Here is a 20,064-nt window from a genome sequence, read left to right as displayed (position 1 = left end):
TGTTTGGAATGTATGTGTAGCTGTTAGGTAAGATTTCCTTTCTCTGCAGGGCAATTTTAAATTGCACTAGGATTTCAGACCTGTTTGCATTGGCAGCAAATTAAAAGGGAGCACTCTTTGGATACCTGGGGGAACAGAGCAGGGACAGTCAGCTCCCAGACTGTGCATGTTGACTGTGTGTGGAACAAGAAAAGGCAGAGCACAATCTCCATCTCTGGGACCTAAAATTAAGTTCAGGGATCAAAAAATGACCCAGATGCAGCTGCAGAGAGGCATACCTTGCACAGAAAAGAAAGGGAGGCAACATGCTGCTGCAGGTTCCTTTCTTCTGCAGAACCCAACTGTAACAGCAGGGTGACACTTGGGAAAAAAAAGGAAATTCTTCAAAAAATTGAGTTCTTTAATATCACCCCCAGTCACTAAAACAATCTCTGCGATTGGGAATGCTCTCTCACTGGGGGTAGGTGCCCACATAGATACAGGCATGCTTTTCCCACTTGGGCTGGCCAAAAGGGTATGTCCTATTGGCATAAGTGATATGTTGAGAGAGGTCTTTAAGTCCTTAAGTGCCAGCCTTTACCACCCACACTAACTATTTATTAGGTGCTCACTCAGATAAAACCTCCAGCTCTTCCCCAAACCAACAGCTCATCAACAGAAGCCAGCATGGGCACTGCAGACAAATGCTCTGCTTTGGTGTTAGCTCCCTGTTGACTACACCAGCTCAAGGCTCCTTTCTGACTTCACACGAGGTGTGGCCACAGCTGGAAGGAAGGATGATTTTCTTCCCCAGGCTCCAAATTTTCACACCATTGCTCTCAAATCCCATGCTAGCAAGTGGCAGGCTCACTGTGTGGATGCAGAGATAGTCCAAGGCAGAGAAGTGTCTATTGCCATTGCTGCTCCCATGATTGTGAAAGGGTTGTGGCCAAGCTCTCAGTCTGAATTGATTTTGCTACTACTGTACTAATGCTAGTTTGCACATTTGTTACTTTGCCCATTTCAAACTTCATTGAGCTGAATCTTAACAAACAAATATAATCTGAATGAATTTTATTATCGTTGCCTTTTTTTTCTTTTTTCTTTTTCCATCTGCTCATACTGTACTAGGATTCTGGGAGTTTTCTCAGGGTGTGGGATAATTTCTCCAGATGCGAGTGGAATTTCCACTGTTTTCATTTTTCCCCAGTGGAGCTTCATGTAGTCACTGGTGGAAAAAAAAATTGCAATTGTACTGGTTTTGATTAAAGATTTTCCATATTACAAAAACTTGTCAAACCCCACAATTTTCAAGATCACATTGCTAGCTAGAGTCAGTGGCAGCTTTTTTTCTAGGAGGATCTTCGGTGCTTTCCTTATCTACAAAGACTCCATTCTCTGAAGTAAATAAAGACTTTTTTTTCAAGAACAAAACTTGTGCAATTTAAAGTCACGGGGAGAAAGTACACTTGCCAGTGGTTTGAGAGAAAGTAATATTCCCATCTCATTGCTGCTAAAAGGAGCAGAAACTGGACACGAATGAGACTTTGAGGAGGCAAGTCAAGTCTCCTGTGACCTCTGGTAACCACCTCAAATCAGACCTTTAGCTCATGCTTTAGCTAGGTTGTCATATCATAGGCTCAGAGTTTCAGTAACTCACTCTTGTGAAGGCAAGGAAACCCCCTCCTCTAATTTCCAACCAAAGTATAGTTGGTCATCTTATTCCCACTTGATCTCAAGCCTAAATTGTCCTCGTCTTTGAGTAGCTGTTCTCTCTCACCAGTTCTTGTTCCCTCCTGTATTTAGAGAACGATCGCATCCATTTCAACATTTGCTCTGTGAGGGCATACAAACCACTGTCTTCTTTAACTTCTTGATATACGGTCTCCACCCTCCTCACAACTCTCAGATGGACTTGTTTCAATTTATGTTCATCTGCCCTGGTGACAGGAACCAAAGCAGTGCTGGCAGTCCCAAACGCAAAGCACAGGCATGTACCTGCTCCAGTCCCATTGCCTCTTACTGATGCTTGGTGCTGCATGTTCTCCTTGTCTGCATGTTGATAGACTTGTTTTGGCTTTCAGGTAATAAATTCAGGTTGGTATCACTTACATCTTGAAAAATACTCCTTTTTGCCCCCCTCTGGATTCATTCTATAACATAAATTAAGTGGCTACTAAGTATTTCAGTCAGTTCTCTGGTTCCATTTCGTGGAATTTGTCTTCTAGATCTCCAATTTCTACTTTGATTTTTCAACATCTCTGACACTAGAGTTGCTAGACACTACATTTGGAGTAGATTGTGCGCTGGGTGAGAATCTCTTTAGGTGTAGGACCCCCTCAGCAGTCTCTAAGAGAGGCCCCTTTTCCCATTTTTGCTACACACCACAGTTAGTTAGCATTTTTCTAGTTCAGAATTTAGTTCAAATAAGAACTAAATTTCATAGAGGCGTTTCTCTGTGGTCACAGTGTAAGACTTCCAGCTCTGCTAATAGCACTGGGGCTCTAAGACTGAAAAAAGAAACCTTTAACACAGCAATGGCCCGGTGGCATCTCTAGCTAGGACATGCTCATATCTCTTTCCAGCAAGAGAATCCTGATCCAGCAGGTGACACCAGAGCCTGAGACAGAAGGGAGGGATGGAGAAAAGCGTGGTGCCACTCCGTGCACCGGAGGGGGAATAACTACTCCCCATGCCCTCTACGCAGCTAGCTGCTGGGCTCTTGGAGGGTTTCCTCAGATGAAACATCTCCAGTGATATCTGGGACGTCAGACAGAAGGCCCTTAGTTGTTCAGCAAGGTTTTTCATCCCGAAGATACAGAAACCCAAGAAGGCTCAGTCTTCATATACTTACCCCTTTTGGAGGAACGTAGATGCTAAAGAAAGGGTCAGCCTCTTTTTTTGTTGTTGTTGTTGTTGTTGTTGTTAAAATCAACATTTCAGCATAGAAATGCTTGAAAAATTACCATTTTTACTCAAGAGCTTAAAGATTTTTATGGCACGTGTGGAGAAGGAGAGGAAAGAATTTTAATGGAAGTGTGAAATTGCTTTAATAAGGGGAAAACTGATAGGGCAATTGAGAGAAAATTATGTCTGAGATGAAGACTAATGTTAGGAGACCACCTATGGCTCATGTAAAGCTCCCAGGAATCTCAGCCGTAGCTCAAGACTCTCATTCTGTTAAAGCTGTGCAAACCTAAAGAGCCAGGGGGGATGTATATAGAAAAGTAATGCTGGTAGAAGTCTGCAGACCTGTTACCAGGCCTTTGATATAAATCTGATCTAATAAATCTAATAAAGCATGCAATTATGCTTCCTTAGTGTAAGCTTTTACCTTAAGTTAGGCCAAAAAGTGATATCAGGGGAAGGAGAATTGAGGCAAATACTCATAGGAGGAAATCTGTAGAAGCAGTGAACTTTTCACCTCTAACAGCTAGAAATGACCATGGGGTAGAAGATCAGATGGTTCACTTAACTGCCAAGTAACGAAATTAGGCTAAAAGTTAGATCTAGTCTGCCCAGAGGCAACATGACAAATTAGATTCATCCACTCACCATATTTGTATTAATGCACTTTTGTATCGTGAACAGATTATAAGAGAAGGCTTTGCCCCAAGGCAGGGTTTTCTGGCACTGCACTCATTTTCAAGCTGAGGTTCTCCCCTGAGGGCACCATGAGACCCTCACTTCTTAGCAGCTTAGGATGTGATCCTCAGCAAAGATTTACCACTAACCTGTGAACAGGTCTTAGCACTTCAAAGTTTAAATAATTATAATAATGCTAATAACAGATTTATTTCTGTAAAGTTACAAAAATTGTAAAATCTTGTTATATATTTTAATAGTAGTGTAATATTTAGTTAGCATCTTTCTAAAATCATATAGTGTGTGTTTCACTGCTAATATTTTCAAAAAAAAATTATCATGAATGTTAATACTTTCAAAAAGGAAAAAAAAAAAAAGTTGTTTAAAAATGAATACGATAGGCTCTGCAAACTCGTCGTGGCTCCCAGTCCTGGCTGGGAGTCCGTAGGGAGACCTGCGAACCGGCCACCTCTCTTCATGCTGTGGCTGTAGCCCTGCAAAAAGGGTCGTACCCCATGAGAGGTGGGACACACAGCACTTCACGTCCATTCCTAAGCGTGAGCTTTTTTCCACACGAGGCTCCGTGTTGCAGCTGCAGCAGCGTGGCGTCCCTCTAACCTGGGAGGGTGCTGCGCATCGCGAACTCATTTCTTTTCCCTCTGACGATGAAAGACTTTTAAAATTAATTGCATGACATTCTGGCTTGTCTGTGTTGTCAGCTTTGATTTTGCTGTGACAAAATGATGGCCGCTGCCTGTCACAGGGAGTGACACCCCATCTGTGAGCACCGCACTCATCAAGTGGCAGCAGCGAGTTAAAGCCTGGCTGCGATCTGCATTGAAAGCAGTTTCGCAGAGTGCAGCGTGGAGGGAGAAGCAAGTGTGGACGATGTCCTCTTGCAGGGGAGCCAGCCCAGCCATCACTTGCTGGCTTTCCTGGGGGACAGCTGGTGGCAGCCCTGCTGTGGCACTCGCACGGCCACAAGCCCCAGCGATCTGCACCGGGCAGCCAACGCTGCTCACCCCGTCACTGCAATTAGCACAAATTACCCGGGGCTGTACTTTCGAGAGCTGCCATGTTGAGCATTCAACGCACACCCACCAGATCTAAAAGCAGCAATGTTAAAAGAGCAGCCTCGCTGCGCTGGCAGGGCTGGAGGGGGAAGGTGGGAGCAGTAGCAGCAGTACGAGCCGAGCCCAGCTTTCCTTTAGAGGGCAGTGGTGCTCATTGTACAAGGGCTGCATTTACAAGGAGGCAAAATGTTGTTAGCTGGGGTCAGCGGGCACCGAAGCAACAGCAACTCGCAGAAAACAGCACCGAAGTGCTGCCGGCTGCGCAGTGCTGTACAGGAGAGCGTTTTGCTCCGATACACTCCGTGGACTGCTCTGCACAGGGGCTCATTAGTTTCCCCTTGTTTTTGTTCACACTAATCAGCAATCAGACAAGTAATTACGGTTCCACAGAGAGGCTTCCTTTCTCCTGCCACGTCAAGAGCTCAGCCCAGGGTGCAGCACTCCTGACTGTCAATATTTGCCAATTCATCTGCATCCCCTTTCCGAGCCAGACAAGCCCTTCCTGCCCGATTTACACCCAACCTCTAAGGCAAGCCAAAAACCAGGTGATTTCTGAAGCAGCACTAACCTTTTCATGGGTTTGGGTGAGGCCTCCCGCTCCAGGTTGGAGGACGTGTGCTTCACGTGCATGGCGTTGTAGGAAGTGTGGGTGTACTCGTTCTCGTCGCTGTAGTCGGGGCCCAGCAGCGTTCGAGCCCACGTCCCCATGTCGTACGGGGGAAGGGTCCCCCCAAATTCAGAGGGCAGGCATTCGGGGTGTATTAGCTGGTGAAGGCTGTTCAGGTTGTTGCCATGAAGAAAGATCTTCAAGAAAAAAAAGTAAAGTTCATAGTCATCATCGCTTCCTTGCTTCAGTGATAACAGCACTAGTGAAACACGGGGTGTCATTACTTGACAGTTTCAGGCAGGGTCTTCTGGAGCACCCAGTGCTTATTGGGAGGAGAGGGATCAGCTTTGGTGTGTGTAGCCGAAGAGTTAGGCTGACACCATAAACACTTGTGAAAAGCCTGATTCGATTACTTTCGGCACAGCACCATCATTTTCCTAAGTACCAGACTGGGGAAAGTGCAAGTTGGGTATAATACCCACCTATTGCTACTGTGAGAGGAGGGAACCTTGTACGAAAGCAGTGGAAAGAAAAGGGAGATAGTGGGGATTACTGAAAGAAAATATGAAGAATAGGTCCTCAAATTCTGAGGGGTAACCCAGCCCTGCACCCGGGGACTGATGTTTCGCAGCGTGAGGCCGCTTTGTGCTGCTTCAGCAACACTGGGCTTTCTGATTCCTCTTTGCTTTCAGACTGGCACTACCCATGTCCTGTACAACCCAGGGCAGGGAATGGGGCCTTCTGAGAGATGATCCAGTGGTGGTTTCATGAACTTCGTGGACAACCAGGTAAGGTGACTGCAGGACAACAGTTCACATGGGTCTCAGTGGGGAAGACCTGCCTTTTCTGCAGCTTGAGCAAACAGGCTTCAGGCAGGGATAATTTTGCTGGAAGTAAGTCAATTAGCACCATGTGAAAAAAAGTCAAATTGCTAAAGAAGCAAAAAGGGAATGTTTGCTTCCACAAAAAGTGTTGAGCAGAATTTTTGCTCTCTGCAGGTGGCTCTAGCCAGGCCTGATAATCCCTCTACATCACCTCTACCCCCGAGCATGTCCTGTTAGAAAGGATCTACACTTGGTTAGTGATAACAAATCTTTGGTCTCTTGTTATTTATCCAACCCAGATCATTGAAAACTGTAAGTCTTGGTAACAGCTGTCGTTCTCTGAGGCCATATGAAAAATGCAGAGAGAAAGCAGGGGACTGCTCCTTTCCTTTGGACCTCCAGCCTCCTACCTCCCCCAGCCCCTTCTAATTACCCTTTTCCTTGTCTTGTCTTTGAGGAATGGTTTGATTAGCGTGTACAGGGCATGGATGTACCAGGGCTGGTTGACAAAATGGACTCCTCCAAAGCGGGCAGGAAAGCTGTCCTACAGAAAGAAAGAAATGGAAGCCAGTTAACAGATGCAGTGCTTTAGTCAGGCAGTCAATAGGATGAAACTCAGAGGGAGAAGTCTGCCTCTCTCCATCTGCAACAGCAACTGAGTGCTGAGCTTGCTGGCAGGGGGCAAGAGGGAGACGGGAGGAGGAAGAAGCCCAGAAACATTTGCATCAGTTTCTGCTCTTAGCAGACAGTCCCTGCTCCCTTCCACGCGTTACCGCATCAATTGCTGATGATTTAAAGCAGGCTCTCCAGACGCTTTGCCTGAACGCTTTTTTCACTCCATCAGGGCATCCATCCGACTTTGCCGGGATGGGAAGCGAGGCAGGGCTGATGAGCGCGGCTCCCTCGAGGGGGAAGCTTTCTAATTTCTCATTGTGCTGCGCGAGGCGAGCCCCCAGTTCCCACGCACAGTGCCGCACGCAGCTCACCTCTTCACCCTGCTGCCTCCCTGCCTCCCTCCTGCTAAAATCATCATTACAATGGCTGACCTTTCGGGGTGAGCGCGCAGCGTACTCTGGGGAGGAGGATGGGTGGGAAAGGCTGATAAGTGGAGGTGTAGAGGGAGCGCACCACGACGGCTCCATGGAAACTGACAGAGCCAAGCGCTGGCTGCGAGGCTGTGCACAAACCCCCTCTGCATTAAGATGCAGGTGGCGTCCTGCCGGGGAGGTGTTTGCAGAAGCAGCCCGCTCCGCTCGGGCGGCGTGGCACGCTTAATAGAAGAGGAGGTTGCTGGCGCGCCTTGAAAGGTTGCCGCGTATTGCGACGGGCGTTTTGTATCGACGCTCTCATCTAGCAAATGTCAGTCAGGGAAGAGCCTGGGGTCTTTGACTTGCATGAACAGCGGGATGGATGGCTGCTGCTCCTGCGTGCGAGCACGCTTCCAGAGAGAAGAGAGGTGCCTGTCTCTGCCCGGAGAGGTCCTAACAGGGCCTTCCTACTCCTGCCTGTGCTCCTAACCCCCAAAGCTCAGCAGAGACAGGCAGAGCACAACCAGGTCTCTTCCTGCAGGGCTTTGGCTTCAGGCAGGTTAATTCCCCCACAATTAGCGCTGGGTGTCCCAGGGCTTTCTCTCAGCTTTATCTGGAGCATCAGGGACAGCACAGCTGGTGGGGCTATGGGGTAGATTTGTGACATGATATGGAAACTCCCCTTATACACCTGCTCAGTGTAGCTTTTACACAGCTTCAAGGTCGAATTATTTCACCAATTTAGCACTCCTGCCTCCATCCTCACCCAGGATAGATACGAAGGACCATTTATATTCTTCTGGCACTGGCTGTGGATTGCCCTAGCAGTCATATCAAAATATATCGTGTTAATGTTTGTGAGGGGCCATATGCATTAAGTGATACCCTTTTCTTTAGCAATACAGAAGTATAAGCCTCTCACACCTCAAACACATCAGTTTAGCTGAAATCATTACAAATCTCAATATTGGATTCTATGTGCAAAGCCAGTGGGTAATCAGGCCAGAAGACAGGAGCCCTCTCAAGGAGGACACATACTCCTTGGAGGTGTCCATTCACTATGAAGATGACTGTACTTCCATTGTTGCTGGGATATTAGATAAAATTTTGTGATGCAGCCCTGACTGATTTAAACTAACGGATCGCTGCAGGTTGCAGTGACTTCAGCTGGGCTGTCCTGAGAAACAGCAGTGGAGAATCTGGCTTTTTTCTGAGCCCACCTAGTAAAAGCATCAGCCTTCAGATGCATGAAGTGAAGCCAAAAGGAGCTTCCTACCCCATCATAACCCAAAAGTGATTTAGACAAGACCAGAGACAAAAATTTCCATCTCATGCAAAACTCACATATTCAGTTGCTTTCCTCCCACACGGGAATGAAAATCTGAAGATTTGAAACTTTTCACAGAATACTTTTAACAGGAAAAAAAAAAAAAAACGATATCAGGATGTTCTTTTTTAATTGTTATTATCTTTCTATATTTGTCAAAGCAGCTGCCACCCCACAAGCCGTAGCTCTAAAGGAGAAGTTCTTGGGCTCATTTGCTCTTTGGGACTGACCTGCCACAACAGTCCCGAGTTGCACTATAACAGTACAGGTCGACGTAGTAGTCATATAGGTCAATATGAGGTTGAAGTAAGGCACACTAAAGAAATAAGAGATAGGAGGCATGGGAATGACTTTAAGACACGGAGAATTATATTGACTTGAAAAAAAAGAAAAATTGTTTTGCTTTCTCATTAGAGTATACAGATTATATCAATCGCAATCTTCAGTGAGAAATATCAGGCTTAACTTCCAAAGGGAAACACTGGGAAACACTTTTTTTTTTTTTTTTTTTTCAAATATGTTCACCAGCCTTAATGATACCACCTTACCCAAAAAGGTCTGAATGCTGGCATGCTGAGAATTAAGGCAACCAGCTGGAGTTTTGAATCGGCAGACTGCCTCTGGAAAGGGTTGACCAAAGAGAAGAATGTACTGTCCTACACAGAAAATGAATTTTATGTTCACTCAACATAGACTGTCAAGTCCATAAACTAGGTTCTGTCTGGTACATCAGTAGATAAAGGGTTACAGAAAAGTTTCTCATATAACAATTTTATTTTAAGGCAACGGCTGTATTTTCATTCTAAAGATACACCAAGGAATACACAAAGAACCTTTAAAAGGCAGTGTCATTATAAAGAAATAATAATAATAACAATAATTAAAAATAAATTAAAAAAAGAACATTTTTTGTGTTTAACTTTCTGCTATTTTTGTTCCTTGCACTGTTAAGTACATAAGCTCAATTTGACTTTTATCTCTCAGTCCACCTGCATTTGTAAGGCTGTCAATTAGAACAAAGACAAAAACATACTTCTTTTTTTAAAAAAAAACAAAGAAATTTGATATGGGAATCATCCAGACAGTTTGGAGCTGCAGCATTCCAATTTTGCAGAAGTCCCTAATTAGCGCAAAGCTGTCTTGGAAAGAAAAGCTCTCGTCTGGAGGTCTGTCTTGTGCAGCTCTAGGAAGATGTATGAGACCTTTCCCACACCCCACTTAGTGTCTCTGTTGCTTTCCCTGGGGCGAGGTGAAAGTAGCTGAAATTGATTTTCTGCTGGAGAGCTTTTGCTTTTAGGAATTCTCTTTTGATTTCTCCTGTCTCGTGATTCCTTGGGAAGGTGTATTTTATAATGAGGTGTATTTTCTGGAGCCTACTGTGAAAAGGACCCTGGGATCACGGAGCCCTTTCTTAACCCGATTCCTTGTTAAAAATACCCAATCGTGAGGATATATTTACATGTTATGCCAGAGATATAAATAAAATATGGCATGCTGGAACTAGCCTAATGATTTGTGTAGACTACTGCCATTTTATCTGAAATCCAGGCTGGACATAACTTCATGTCACTCAGAGATGCAATTACAGTGTGAATAAACACATCCAGCCCAGTGTTAATCTGGCTAGTTTGCTACTCAGCAGTAGCAGGTAGAAAACAGTGAAAGGACTCCAGATACTTACTTGGGCAGCTACCTCACCCCAGAGTCAAACCAGGTCTTCTTCATTTCATTGGGACCCGAAGTCAACTAAAACAAGGAATACATCTAACCTTGCAGCAGTGACACCTTTCCTAAATAGCATGGGCAAACATAGAGAGACAAAATTGTCCTAGCACAGGGGTTTTAATTGTTCCTGTAGATTGACGGAAACTGATGCTTTAGGTAGGACTTATCATTTGCCTGATTTTCCTTTTTAAAAACAAACATACAAACAAACAAAAAGCAACCTCCTTTCAGTGATTTCCCTCCACATCATCCCCAAAGAAGAGAATGAGGTTAACACTTGAGGGCCAGAGCCGACCTGCCATAAACACCTAAATATCCATACAAGCCTAAATACATCTTTTGTTTCAGGTTGGAAAGGTGTCTCCAAGCTTGCACAGCAGAAGAAAATGTGGAGATCATTGATTCTCTTTTCGTCTCAGACCTCCTGTGCTAGGAAATTTCTGAACTGAAATGAGCCTAAGACTGAAAATCTTCTGTACAAAATGTTCTGCTAAATAGCTTGAGAGTGATAGCTATAAGGTGAAAGAGAGACAATTTTTTACTATTTAAGCCTGTTCTTGCCTTCATGACATCTATTTCTTTTGGCAGGAGTACACATCAGAAACCTTTTACTGCTTTGTTGTACTGAACTGCTTGATTCGGAAAGCTAAAAATCAAGATGATCTTCTAACATCTCATCATGCCAACGTGTGGCAGAGGAGTAAAACAGTCTTTGGAATATCAAAATTAGGAATAAATACAGCCTGATATAAATCCAGCTAATCTTTTCAAACTGTGTGAATTGGCTCCATAGACCAATGACCTAAGCTCAAAAAACAAGTTATAGCATACTTCCAGGTTTGGAACATTTGAATTTTGTGACACAAATGTTTTTAAGCTGCTTTCATAGCCTCAACCCTTTGCAATCAGATAAGCAAACACACATCTTGCCATCCAAATGCATTTCTTTAATCTAGACCAGACTCGCCAGTTTTATGCAAATCAAAATATAATCCCCTTTGAATGAAAATAGTTTCTCTTAGATTCAGGGAGATTTCAATCATAAACAAAACTGTTTAAACTGAAAGGTCATTCAAACTGAGGCTAAAAACAGCATCCTCATGCCTCTTTGCTTACATAATCAGTCCCTGCAGTGGATTAAAGCTCCCACAGACCATATTAATAGTTCTGGAAGATTTTATTAATAGTTCAGTGATAGTTTCTCCCCAGAGTGTTTCTGTGAGTGGGTGATTTTAATGGACTGGTACAATAAAGAGGGGAGGCTTTCAGCTCTCCAACCCTGGGTCCAAATCCAGCCTCGGAAACAGTGCCAGTGATGGAAAGTTGTTGTTCTCCGATTTTATGACTTTGCCAGGTATTGGACAGGCTGTGTCTATTAAAAAGGCTTTCCTGAGCATGTCTGAATGAATGCCCAGTAATACCCTTGGTGTGGACAGGGCAGGTTGTCTTACAATGCAGGTTAGGAGAGAAAGCAGAGAGCCACCCCCATCACTACAGCTTCAGTTTCTAATTTTAATACAGCTCCTAGGAGCTGAGTATTTAGCTGGGGACACCCAGGACAGGAGGGGTGGGAGGCAGCAGTGGGAGTGGGGATGGGGATGGGGATGGCAGGGACCTGGGGCTGGGCTGCTCCCATCCCTCTTGAGCGTCCCCAGGGCTGCAGGAGTGAGCATGGCTCTGCTCAGAGACCAGGCACGTTTCACACCTCCATCCGGACAAGTTGCTCTTCCTTTCGTTATCTCTTTTTGCTCCCCTGTGTTTTCGAAGAGACAGGAATGCAAAATTAATGTTGCTGGTGGCAATAATTGCAAACTCATTTGCTTCTACCTTGGCATGCCCTCAGAGTACACAGGGCTTGGAAATAGCTGCAGAGAAGGGAAAAAACATTACAAAAAAAAAAAATCAACAAAAAAAACCACTATATTAGTGCAGTTTTGACCTGCCAAACTATGACTGCAAAAGGGATTCTTGCAATCAGGAAGATCTCATTGATTTTGTGAAGCAGTGACTGTAACTGCTCACACCAAAATGATCTCTTTGAAACATACAGTGGCAAAAAAATGGAGCTAAATCACAGAAAAATATGAGTGCTTGGTTTATTTTTACACCATATACCCACGTATGTAGATTAGTATGCTCTGAAGTACTGCTGTCAGGGAAATTGAACTGAAAAATGAACATTAGGATGCATTCTCCTAGACATTTTTCATTATGTTTGTTATCTCTCCTGCTACACTCTATAACTTTTAAAATTCAGTCATTTGCGGTGGGTTTCTCCCAGTCATTACTGCACGTTAGTGAGGTCCTACAGAGCATCTGTTCATGGGTGTTGGCAGATGGCACCAATAAATCAGGTTACAGAACACAGATTTGCTCAGTAAACTTTGATTTGTCCTGATAGAATCATGCTGTCATATCATCTGGTCCAACAAAATAACCTGTAACCTTGGGGCAAAAGGGTATTTCTTCATGACTTCTTTACGAGGAACCCTTTGCTGAACCAGCTCAAAAAAAAATTAAGAATAGAAAAAATCCTAGGAGAAGTAACACCTCTGGACTGACACCATACCCTGGTGCTATTTTTCTGCTTGGCCCCACTGTTTTCAAAGTGTTTCTTTCACCCACAACTTACAGACTGATGCTCCTTTCAGATTAAAAAGGTGAATGCATTATATCACAAAAGAAAAAGCATGTTCATTCAGGGGCCTGGCTGAGTACTGCCAAACTCATATCAGCTAGCTCTGGATTAGCTCATAGAGAGGCAAGGCCAGAACAGGAGCTCTGTGGTTGAGCAGGAAGAGTGACAGCCACGCACTAGGCTGAGAAGGTGTAAATTGGGTCACAGGAACAAGTGGGCACATGGGAAGGGACAAGAATTTGCCAGAGGCAATTTTTTTGAGTTAGTTTAGAAACTTGCTGTGATCATTGCAGCAAGTTCTAGCAAACTGGGCTAAATCATCTCCATTGTCCTGGTTTTTGCTGTAAATTCTATCTCAGAAACACTTCCATCCCCAGCTTTCTGAAGCGAAGGTGACTACAAGCTGTGTTGCTTCTATTCCTGTATCTCGCTGAACATGCCAGTCTGAAATTAGTTGTGGGGGAAGGGAAAAGCAGTAGGAAGATCATCAAAGCTGAAACTAGTTTAGGGCTTAATTAGGAACTGTAAAGCACACTGGGCACAGTGCAAGCCTGGCCTCCAGGCTTGCTGAGCCAACACATGTGCTGCCTGCTGGAGTGTGTACCCACAAGTTGGCGGTGACACTCCGTGCTCCCTGGGCTACCAAGCCCATGGCTGGAAATGACCTAGTAGCTTTGGTGGCTTGAAATCATCAGAAGAACAAAGCTTCTGTACAAATATCATGTTTCTGAGAGAAGTCACACTCCTCCAACCCTTCCCCTGATGCCTGGAGTTAAAGCAGTGATAAAGTGTTTTTTCTTGCAACCCTTTAATACAGGGCCTTCTGAAGTAAAATGTGCACAAGCAGAATGAGCATGTCCAGCAATGGTAGTAAAAGTCAGTATTAAGACATCTTCCACCACCTTAAGACCACCTTAATTTCCTTACACATTAAAAAGAATACACACAGGGAGTACTAAAATGTTCAACACTAAAATCTTGACCTGAAAAATGTTCTATTTTCATATACACTTCTGGAAAAAGAATAACTTAAATATATATATATATGTATATTAGGTTGGGAGTAATTCTTAAAAGTTAAGCTCTAAACAAAATTAATTAGTGCTATTAACCACTGTAGACAAAATCTGCAGTTTTCCTTAGCTGATCCAATTTAAACCTTTCTCCCCCTGGCTATTTCTATTTGCATAGGCAGGCCTCGCACCCATCCTGAAGGGCAATGGATCTGTGGGACACTGCAGTTCAGAGCATGGGGAGTGAAGGAGTTAGGGCAGAGAAGATCACACTAAGGCAAATCTGCTAGAACTTAAAAGACTGTTGAAAGGAGAGAGTCAAGTGGCAGACCTGAAAAGGACAATGTATAGCAGCTTATTTCTTGTCCCAAACCAACATTTTCTTCACACTTTCATCACACCGCCGCTTTCTATATCTGCTCTATGCCAATATATCCCTGTGTCTGAGCAAAGGGGCTATGAAAGCCAAACTGTCATGGTAAGGACAAATGCCCACAGCATTAGTTAAAGTCAGGCAAAGAAAAGCAATTAAAAAAGGTCTCGTGGCACTTGCCTTTTTTCTCAGGAGACCTATTGACTTTGCAGAAAAGCTTTTCATCTTGCCTATGAAAGCACCAAGGTGTTACACAGAAATCATACAGTCATATTACACTTGTGTTGTGATTGAAACCTGATGATAGAGAAAAGGAGATTTTATTATTGATAGTCCTGAGCAACCTGTTTGACGTTCAACAGAAGTCTTCTGTGTCTTGGCTTGAACACAGCCTGGAATTATCTTCAAGTTTTGCATGTACGTTCACTTATAGAGAGGCATGTAAAGGAGATTATAAACTATTACTGTGATGAGATTATAACCCAGCAAGGTCAGAAAAAAAAATGATGGAGAAGTTTTTTTGTTGGCATTTGTTGCCAAACAAAATATGACTCTAATAAAAAAATGACAGATTATTCCTTTTCTGGTAAATTTCTCTGTGTATAGAAAGAAGTTAAGAAAATCATTGTGTTGACTTTTCAATACAGCTCCTTGAAGAGGTATAGTAGGCTTCTAGCACCTGTTTTCTCAAGGTAATCTGCTAAACAGAAGCTAGATTTCCACCTTATTTCACTAAGAATTTCAGAATTTGCTGCTTTGTTTGAAATTGGAACCTCATTTTAAAATGGAAGTTTTCCCTTCACCTAGATGTAGCACAAATGCTTTTAAAAATAATTTCTATGGTCTCTGTTATCCTTGATGAATGTACACTGTTCAGTGTACGGTTGGCGAAAGCATTTTGCAATTCTTTTTGTCTCTTTCAACAGGAGTGTGTGTGCGCATGGGTGGGTGAGGAAGACTGACCTACTTTGTTTTTAAAGTGAGACATAACGCTAAATGTGTGTGCAATGGTGGAAACCCAGCTCTGAGGGGATTCAATACAAAGCAACTCATGTTGTCTTAGGTAAAAATAATTCCTTTTTATTTGCATGATTCAATCTCTGTCCTTGTTCTAATACGTTAGTAAGATTGCTTAGCTTCCATATCCCTCCATGCTGAAGGGAAACTTGTTTTATGTATTTGTGTTTCACAAAATCCCAGATAGTCACAAGGCTAAACTGACAGGAGCAGACCAATGTGTCAACTCTGCAATAAAATATAATCTCATTGTGTCTGCCCTTCTGTGATCTCTTTCTCTTTTTTTTTACTTTTTTAATAATGCAGTAGTGCCTCGGTAATAAGAAACCTGATTGAATGTCCTTGAAATATGTTTTGAGAACAAAAAAAATATATATGATTAGTACTAAAGATACATGGTTTTCCATTGCGGAAAACATGTTATTTAGGAAAGCTGTTTTTACAGTGACAGGCAGCATTTTAAGTTTCATGTCATTTTCTACACCCTGCACTTAAGAAACATGAATGGTATGAAGACCATTTTGCAGAGAAGAGCCTTGCACTATGCAGTACAGAGAACATACTGATATTTTCCCCCACGGTCCTTATATTAGGTAGTGCTAGTTGCATCACCAATAGCTAAGACTGTTTGATGTGCCATTTGCAATTATGATAACTTTGCCAGTGTTTTACATTTTGGGCTTAAACATTTCAACAGCGAGCTACACAAATCTTTATGGGAACGGTTTGGGGGACTGGAGGGTGGAGAAGTGATTTCTCAAAGGGCTTGTGGGGAAAAAAAAAAATATATATATATATGTATATATTGTTTTCTGCACTTCAGTAATATTTCTGTGATTACTGGAGGGTGGAGATTGAAAGCACAGTTTTGGGCCATGAGCCTGACTCTTCACATAAGGTTTTCCTAACACACATGGTTTCACTGCCCCAGTGAGACTTTGCAACTATGTATGTGCATATGCCAGAACTCACTGACAGGATGAGATGCTTCATACGTTGGACTAATCGTAGTGATACCCACTCACCTTAAAAGCTGTGATCAGTCAGAACCCTTAGAGATCACCAGATACTTTCTCCCACCTGCAACCCTGACCAGAGGCTGGGAGTTCAGATCTCTGCCTACAGTGGTTGCCCCTAGAGGTCTGGTAAGCCAGCTGGAGCCATGGCCCCCCAGAAGCTGTACTGTGATAATGGGATTTCTCAATTTCTTAGTGTGTGACTTTGCCATTTAATTTTTTTTTTTTTTTGGTGCTGTCTGCACCACATAAAGCAGTGTTAACTGACAGCCAACACTGCTCATCACATCAATGCTCAGCATCGGGGCATTTATCAGTCTGGCAGCTTTAAATGATGCATAAACTTTGCATTCTTTGCTAAATGAAATATGTGCTTACACTCCCTGCAACAGCTCTCTTGCTTTCACAGCATAACTTCTCTCCAGTTCACAGTTCCTATTCCTCGCTGCCTTACTTTACTGCAACCTTAACTCCAACTCCAAAACAGCTTTAAATGATAGCACCAGGAAGATGATTTCTGCTGCCTGTGCAGGTGCAAAGGAAGCAAGGCACTCATCAGTGCAGCTTCCCAGTCTTTTCATTGTCATCAGCCACAGATGGCTATCAGACTGGAGACATAATTTCAGGACACTTTTTCAGTCCTTTGGCCTCTTCTATATGATCACCTGCTCCCAACAGAGTCCTTGAAGGACTCTGAGGGGTACTAGCTGTTTACAGCTTTAGTAGCATTTGCACTGCATACCCCAAAAGGTTGTTCTTAATTGTGTTTTAGGCAGCACAATGTCAGTCTGTAAACTAAAAATTCCACCATTCTCCTCTAGTACTCTTAAAAAATGTTATTAGTTTATTATTAGTTATTAGAACAAAATACTTCATTGAATTTGCTATAACTATGGCTAGTAGGCTAGCAGGAAGGTGTGATACCGTTTCTCACCCACTTCTGATAAAAGAAAAACCTACAAAATTTCTTCTCCTCTTTCTTCTCAGATTGGATTAAGTTGCCCATTAAGCACTACTACATGAAGCCTTCAATGAATTAGGCTTTTTCCTCCCACAGGCTGGGAGTGTGCTGTGTCATATCCCTGGAGATCATTAAATTTGCTAGGTAAGTACAGGGCAGTCAGCTTGTGTCTTCTCTTATGAAGGGTTCCTGCTGAGAACTCTTTCCACCTGAAGGCATGTTGCCTCATATCCTCCTTGTTAAAATTCAAACGTTTTATTACTGCTCCCTGCTTGAGTATCAGGGCATTTGCAAATCAGTGGATGTCACTTACCTCAACTTTAGCAAGGACTTAGGCATGGTGTCCCATATTTTTTTTTTTGTCTAGCAAACTGCTGAGTTTTTGGTTTTGGGACGTGGAATACAGTGTGGGTGAAACACTGGTCACATTGCTGAGATTAAAATACTGAGATCAGAGGTACAAAGTCTGCCTTGTGGTCATTTACTATTTTTTTCTCTGGGGTTCATACTGTAGCCAGTAATGTTTTATAAATGAAATGGGTGATGCTAGGGAGTGACTAACCCCCAGGAACTTTGCTAAGGGTATCAGTCTGTGGGGTGCAACGTATATGGTGGAGGTTAAGGCAGAGAGTCACCTATTCAGGGTGATCCTGATAGAATGAGAAAAAAAATGTGCTGCTGGGACACACATTGACAAATGTGAAGTGTTTTGTCTTAGACAGAACAACCCCGTGCACACGGGTTAGGCACCATGCAACTAGAAAGCAGCTTTGCAGAAAGGAACCTGGGCAAGCTGAAAGCAAGACAGCAGTGTGTTCTTGTGGCAAAAGGCCCACCAGATGCATGCATGCATCTGCAGTTATTAGACTATCTCTGCTCTGGAATTTACTTGGTCATGTTCCACAGACATCATCGACTGAACTCTGGTACTCAGCACTTCGGGTTGCAGTTTCCATCTAATTCTGAAGCTAATTTTTCATCTTTAAAATACACCATAATTTACTATAGACTAATGGGCAGGAAGGTAAGGCTGATTTAAGATATGCTTAGCCACAAAGCTCATACTAGGAACATAAATGACAGCAATAAACAAAAGAAAATAATCTGTTCAGACCAGAGCAAAATCTGTATCGCTAACTCTCTGCTCTGAACCATTGTTCCAAGAATGATTTCCTTGTTATCAGCAATGTGCTGGGTGAACACAAGTAATCAGAAAAGCTGCATTCCCTCTTAGCTGCTATGGTATTTCACACATGCTCCAATGCATATCCATCACACTTATGTCCATCAACTTAATTAAAACCTCTCCATTATTGAAAACAGTAACTGGCTCAGAAAAGAATCAGAGCTTAGGAAAGGGTGTTTTTTTAATGCTGTTCACTAGTTAGCGTTCCAGCAGTGCTGGGTTATTTCTGGTAATCCTGCATTTTGGAAAGCATTTGGAAATCACAACCAAAGCCAAATCTGTGTGGGAGCATTAGTGAGAAATTAATAGTATTGCTGAGTCATTGTAGATGTTTGACCTGTGGTTCTTTTTATTTTATTTTTTCCTTTTCTTTTAAAAATAGTACTCATTTCTAACATATGTGCATTAGTGTTTTTGTATAGCATATTTTTGCACAAAAATTCAAGATAAGGGCCACGGACAACACACCTACTGGTTGAGTTGTGAAGGAGCTCAGGCTATTAAAGCCTGCTCAGTGTGAAATCCATCACTGAACACAGCAAATTCTCCACTCAAGGTGATTAGTTAATAACTAATTTTCCCAAAATAAGCAGCAAAAAAAAAATATTCTAAAGAGAAAAACAGAGAAGTTAAAAGCCTTGCCAGCACTGGAATTCTTTCAAACTACAGAAGATAATTGGAGTCATTTTGCCTTGTACTTCAGTCTGTATCCATAAGACAGAAGTGGTATTGAAAATACAGCTTAATTTATGACTGAGAAATTCTGAAGCACTTCGGTTGTTAAAAATATTTCCCCATTAACTTAGGCAGAGGAGGCTAATTATGAAAGATTATTATAGCAATTTGAGTACTACTCTCAAGGTAAAGTGAAACATGTCAGGTGTATGTTTTTAAACAGACATTACAAAAAAAAAAAGTAAAATTTAAATGTTTTTTTTGTGACTGATAGAAAGTTCAAAAACTGTTTTGAAATTTTGGGAGTCACATTCAGTTCCTCATAAGATCACAATTAGATTCTGGGAAAAATCATTCAAGGAAACATCTACTGATATACCTAGAATAAACTTAGGCAAAGCAATTAACATTTGTAAATCAAAGAGGGACTTTCCTGAAGTTTGAGGTGGTTAGATGTTGCTTTGACAATATGGATATGAAAAGAAACTCACAGTGTTTCTGCAAATGAGATGGAGGGAGGAATGCATAAAGCAGTCACCATGGAAGCCTCCAAAACCCAAGCCACTGAGAAACTTAGAATGGACAAACAACTCATGAAAGATGATATCTGTCATTCAGAAAAGAATCACATCACTACATAGACTCTTACAAACATCAGCAGAAGTCACTGGAGAAGGGATGAAGACTTCTTCATGCAAGCAATATTAAACAGCATAGTCTGTCCACCTGAAGTCTTATGGGACATGGACTGATTTTCTATGATGTTTAGGTGCACCAGGAACACCGCTATCAGCAGAGACAAGTCACTGATAGTATGAGTTAATGAAGCTCTGGTCTTACAGAGTTAAACTTTATTCCATTGTAGAATTATGTCAGTAACTGTATGGATAAAGAAAAATGTAGAAAAATATGGAAAATTTATAATTTATATCAATACCAGAAGGAAAAATAATACTTATTACAGAGTTAAAAATATGCCAAATATTGGATCTCAGAGATCATATTCATTCACTGTATGGGCAAGTATTGACAGCAAC

General features: G+C 42.5%; 1 protein-coding gene across 2 annotated transcripts in view; it reads right to left on the bottom strand.

The window, feature by feature from the left end:
* The window catches only part of CLVS1 (clavesin 1), a 104,727-nt gene that overhangs the window by 11,052 nt on the left and 73,611 nt on the right, over positions 1 to 20,064 (bottom strand). For both annotated transcript variants that reach the window (XM_080579423.1, XM_080579424.1), the window contains exons 4-5: positions 6,502 to 6,612; positions 5,206 to 5,441 (exon numbers count right to left, since the gene is read on the bottom strand). In XM_080579423.1, the coding sequence (XP_080435549.1) occupies positions 5,206 to 5,441; positions 6,502 to 6,612 (347 nt within the window). The remainder of the gene's footprint in view (positions 1 to 5,205; positions 5,442 to 6,501; positions 6,613 to 20,064) is intronic.

The sequence above is a fragment of the Anser brachyrhynchus genome (assembly GCF_964034855.1).
Source record: "Anser brachyrhynchus genome assembly, chromosome: 2".
Lineage (NCBI taxonomy): Eukaryota > Metazoa > Chordata > Aves > Anseriformes > Anatidae > Anser > Anser brachyrhynchus.
This window is presented reverse-complemented; position numbering and strand designations above follow the sequence as displayed.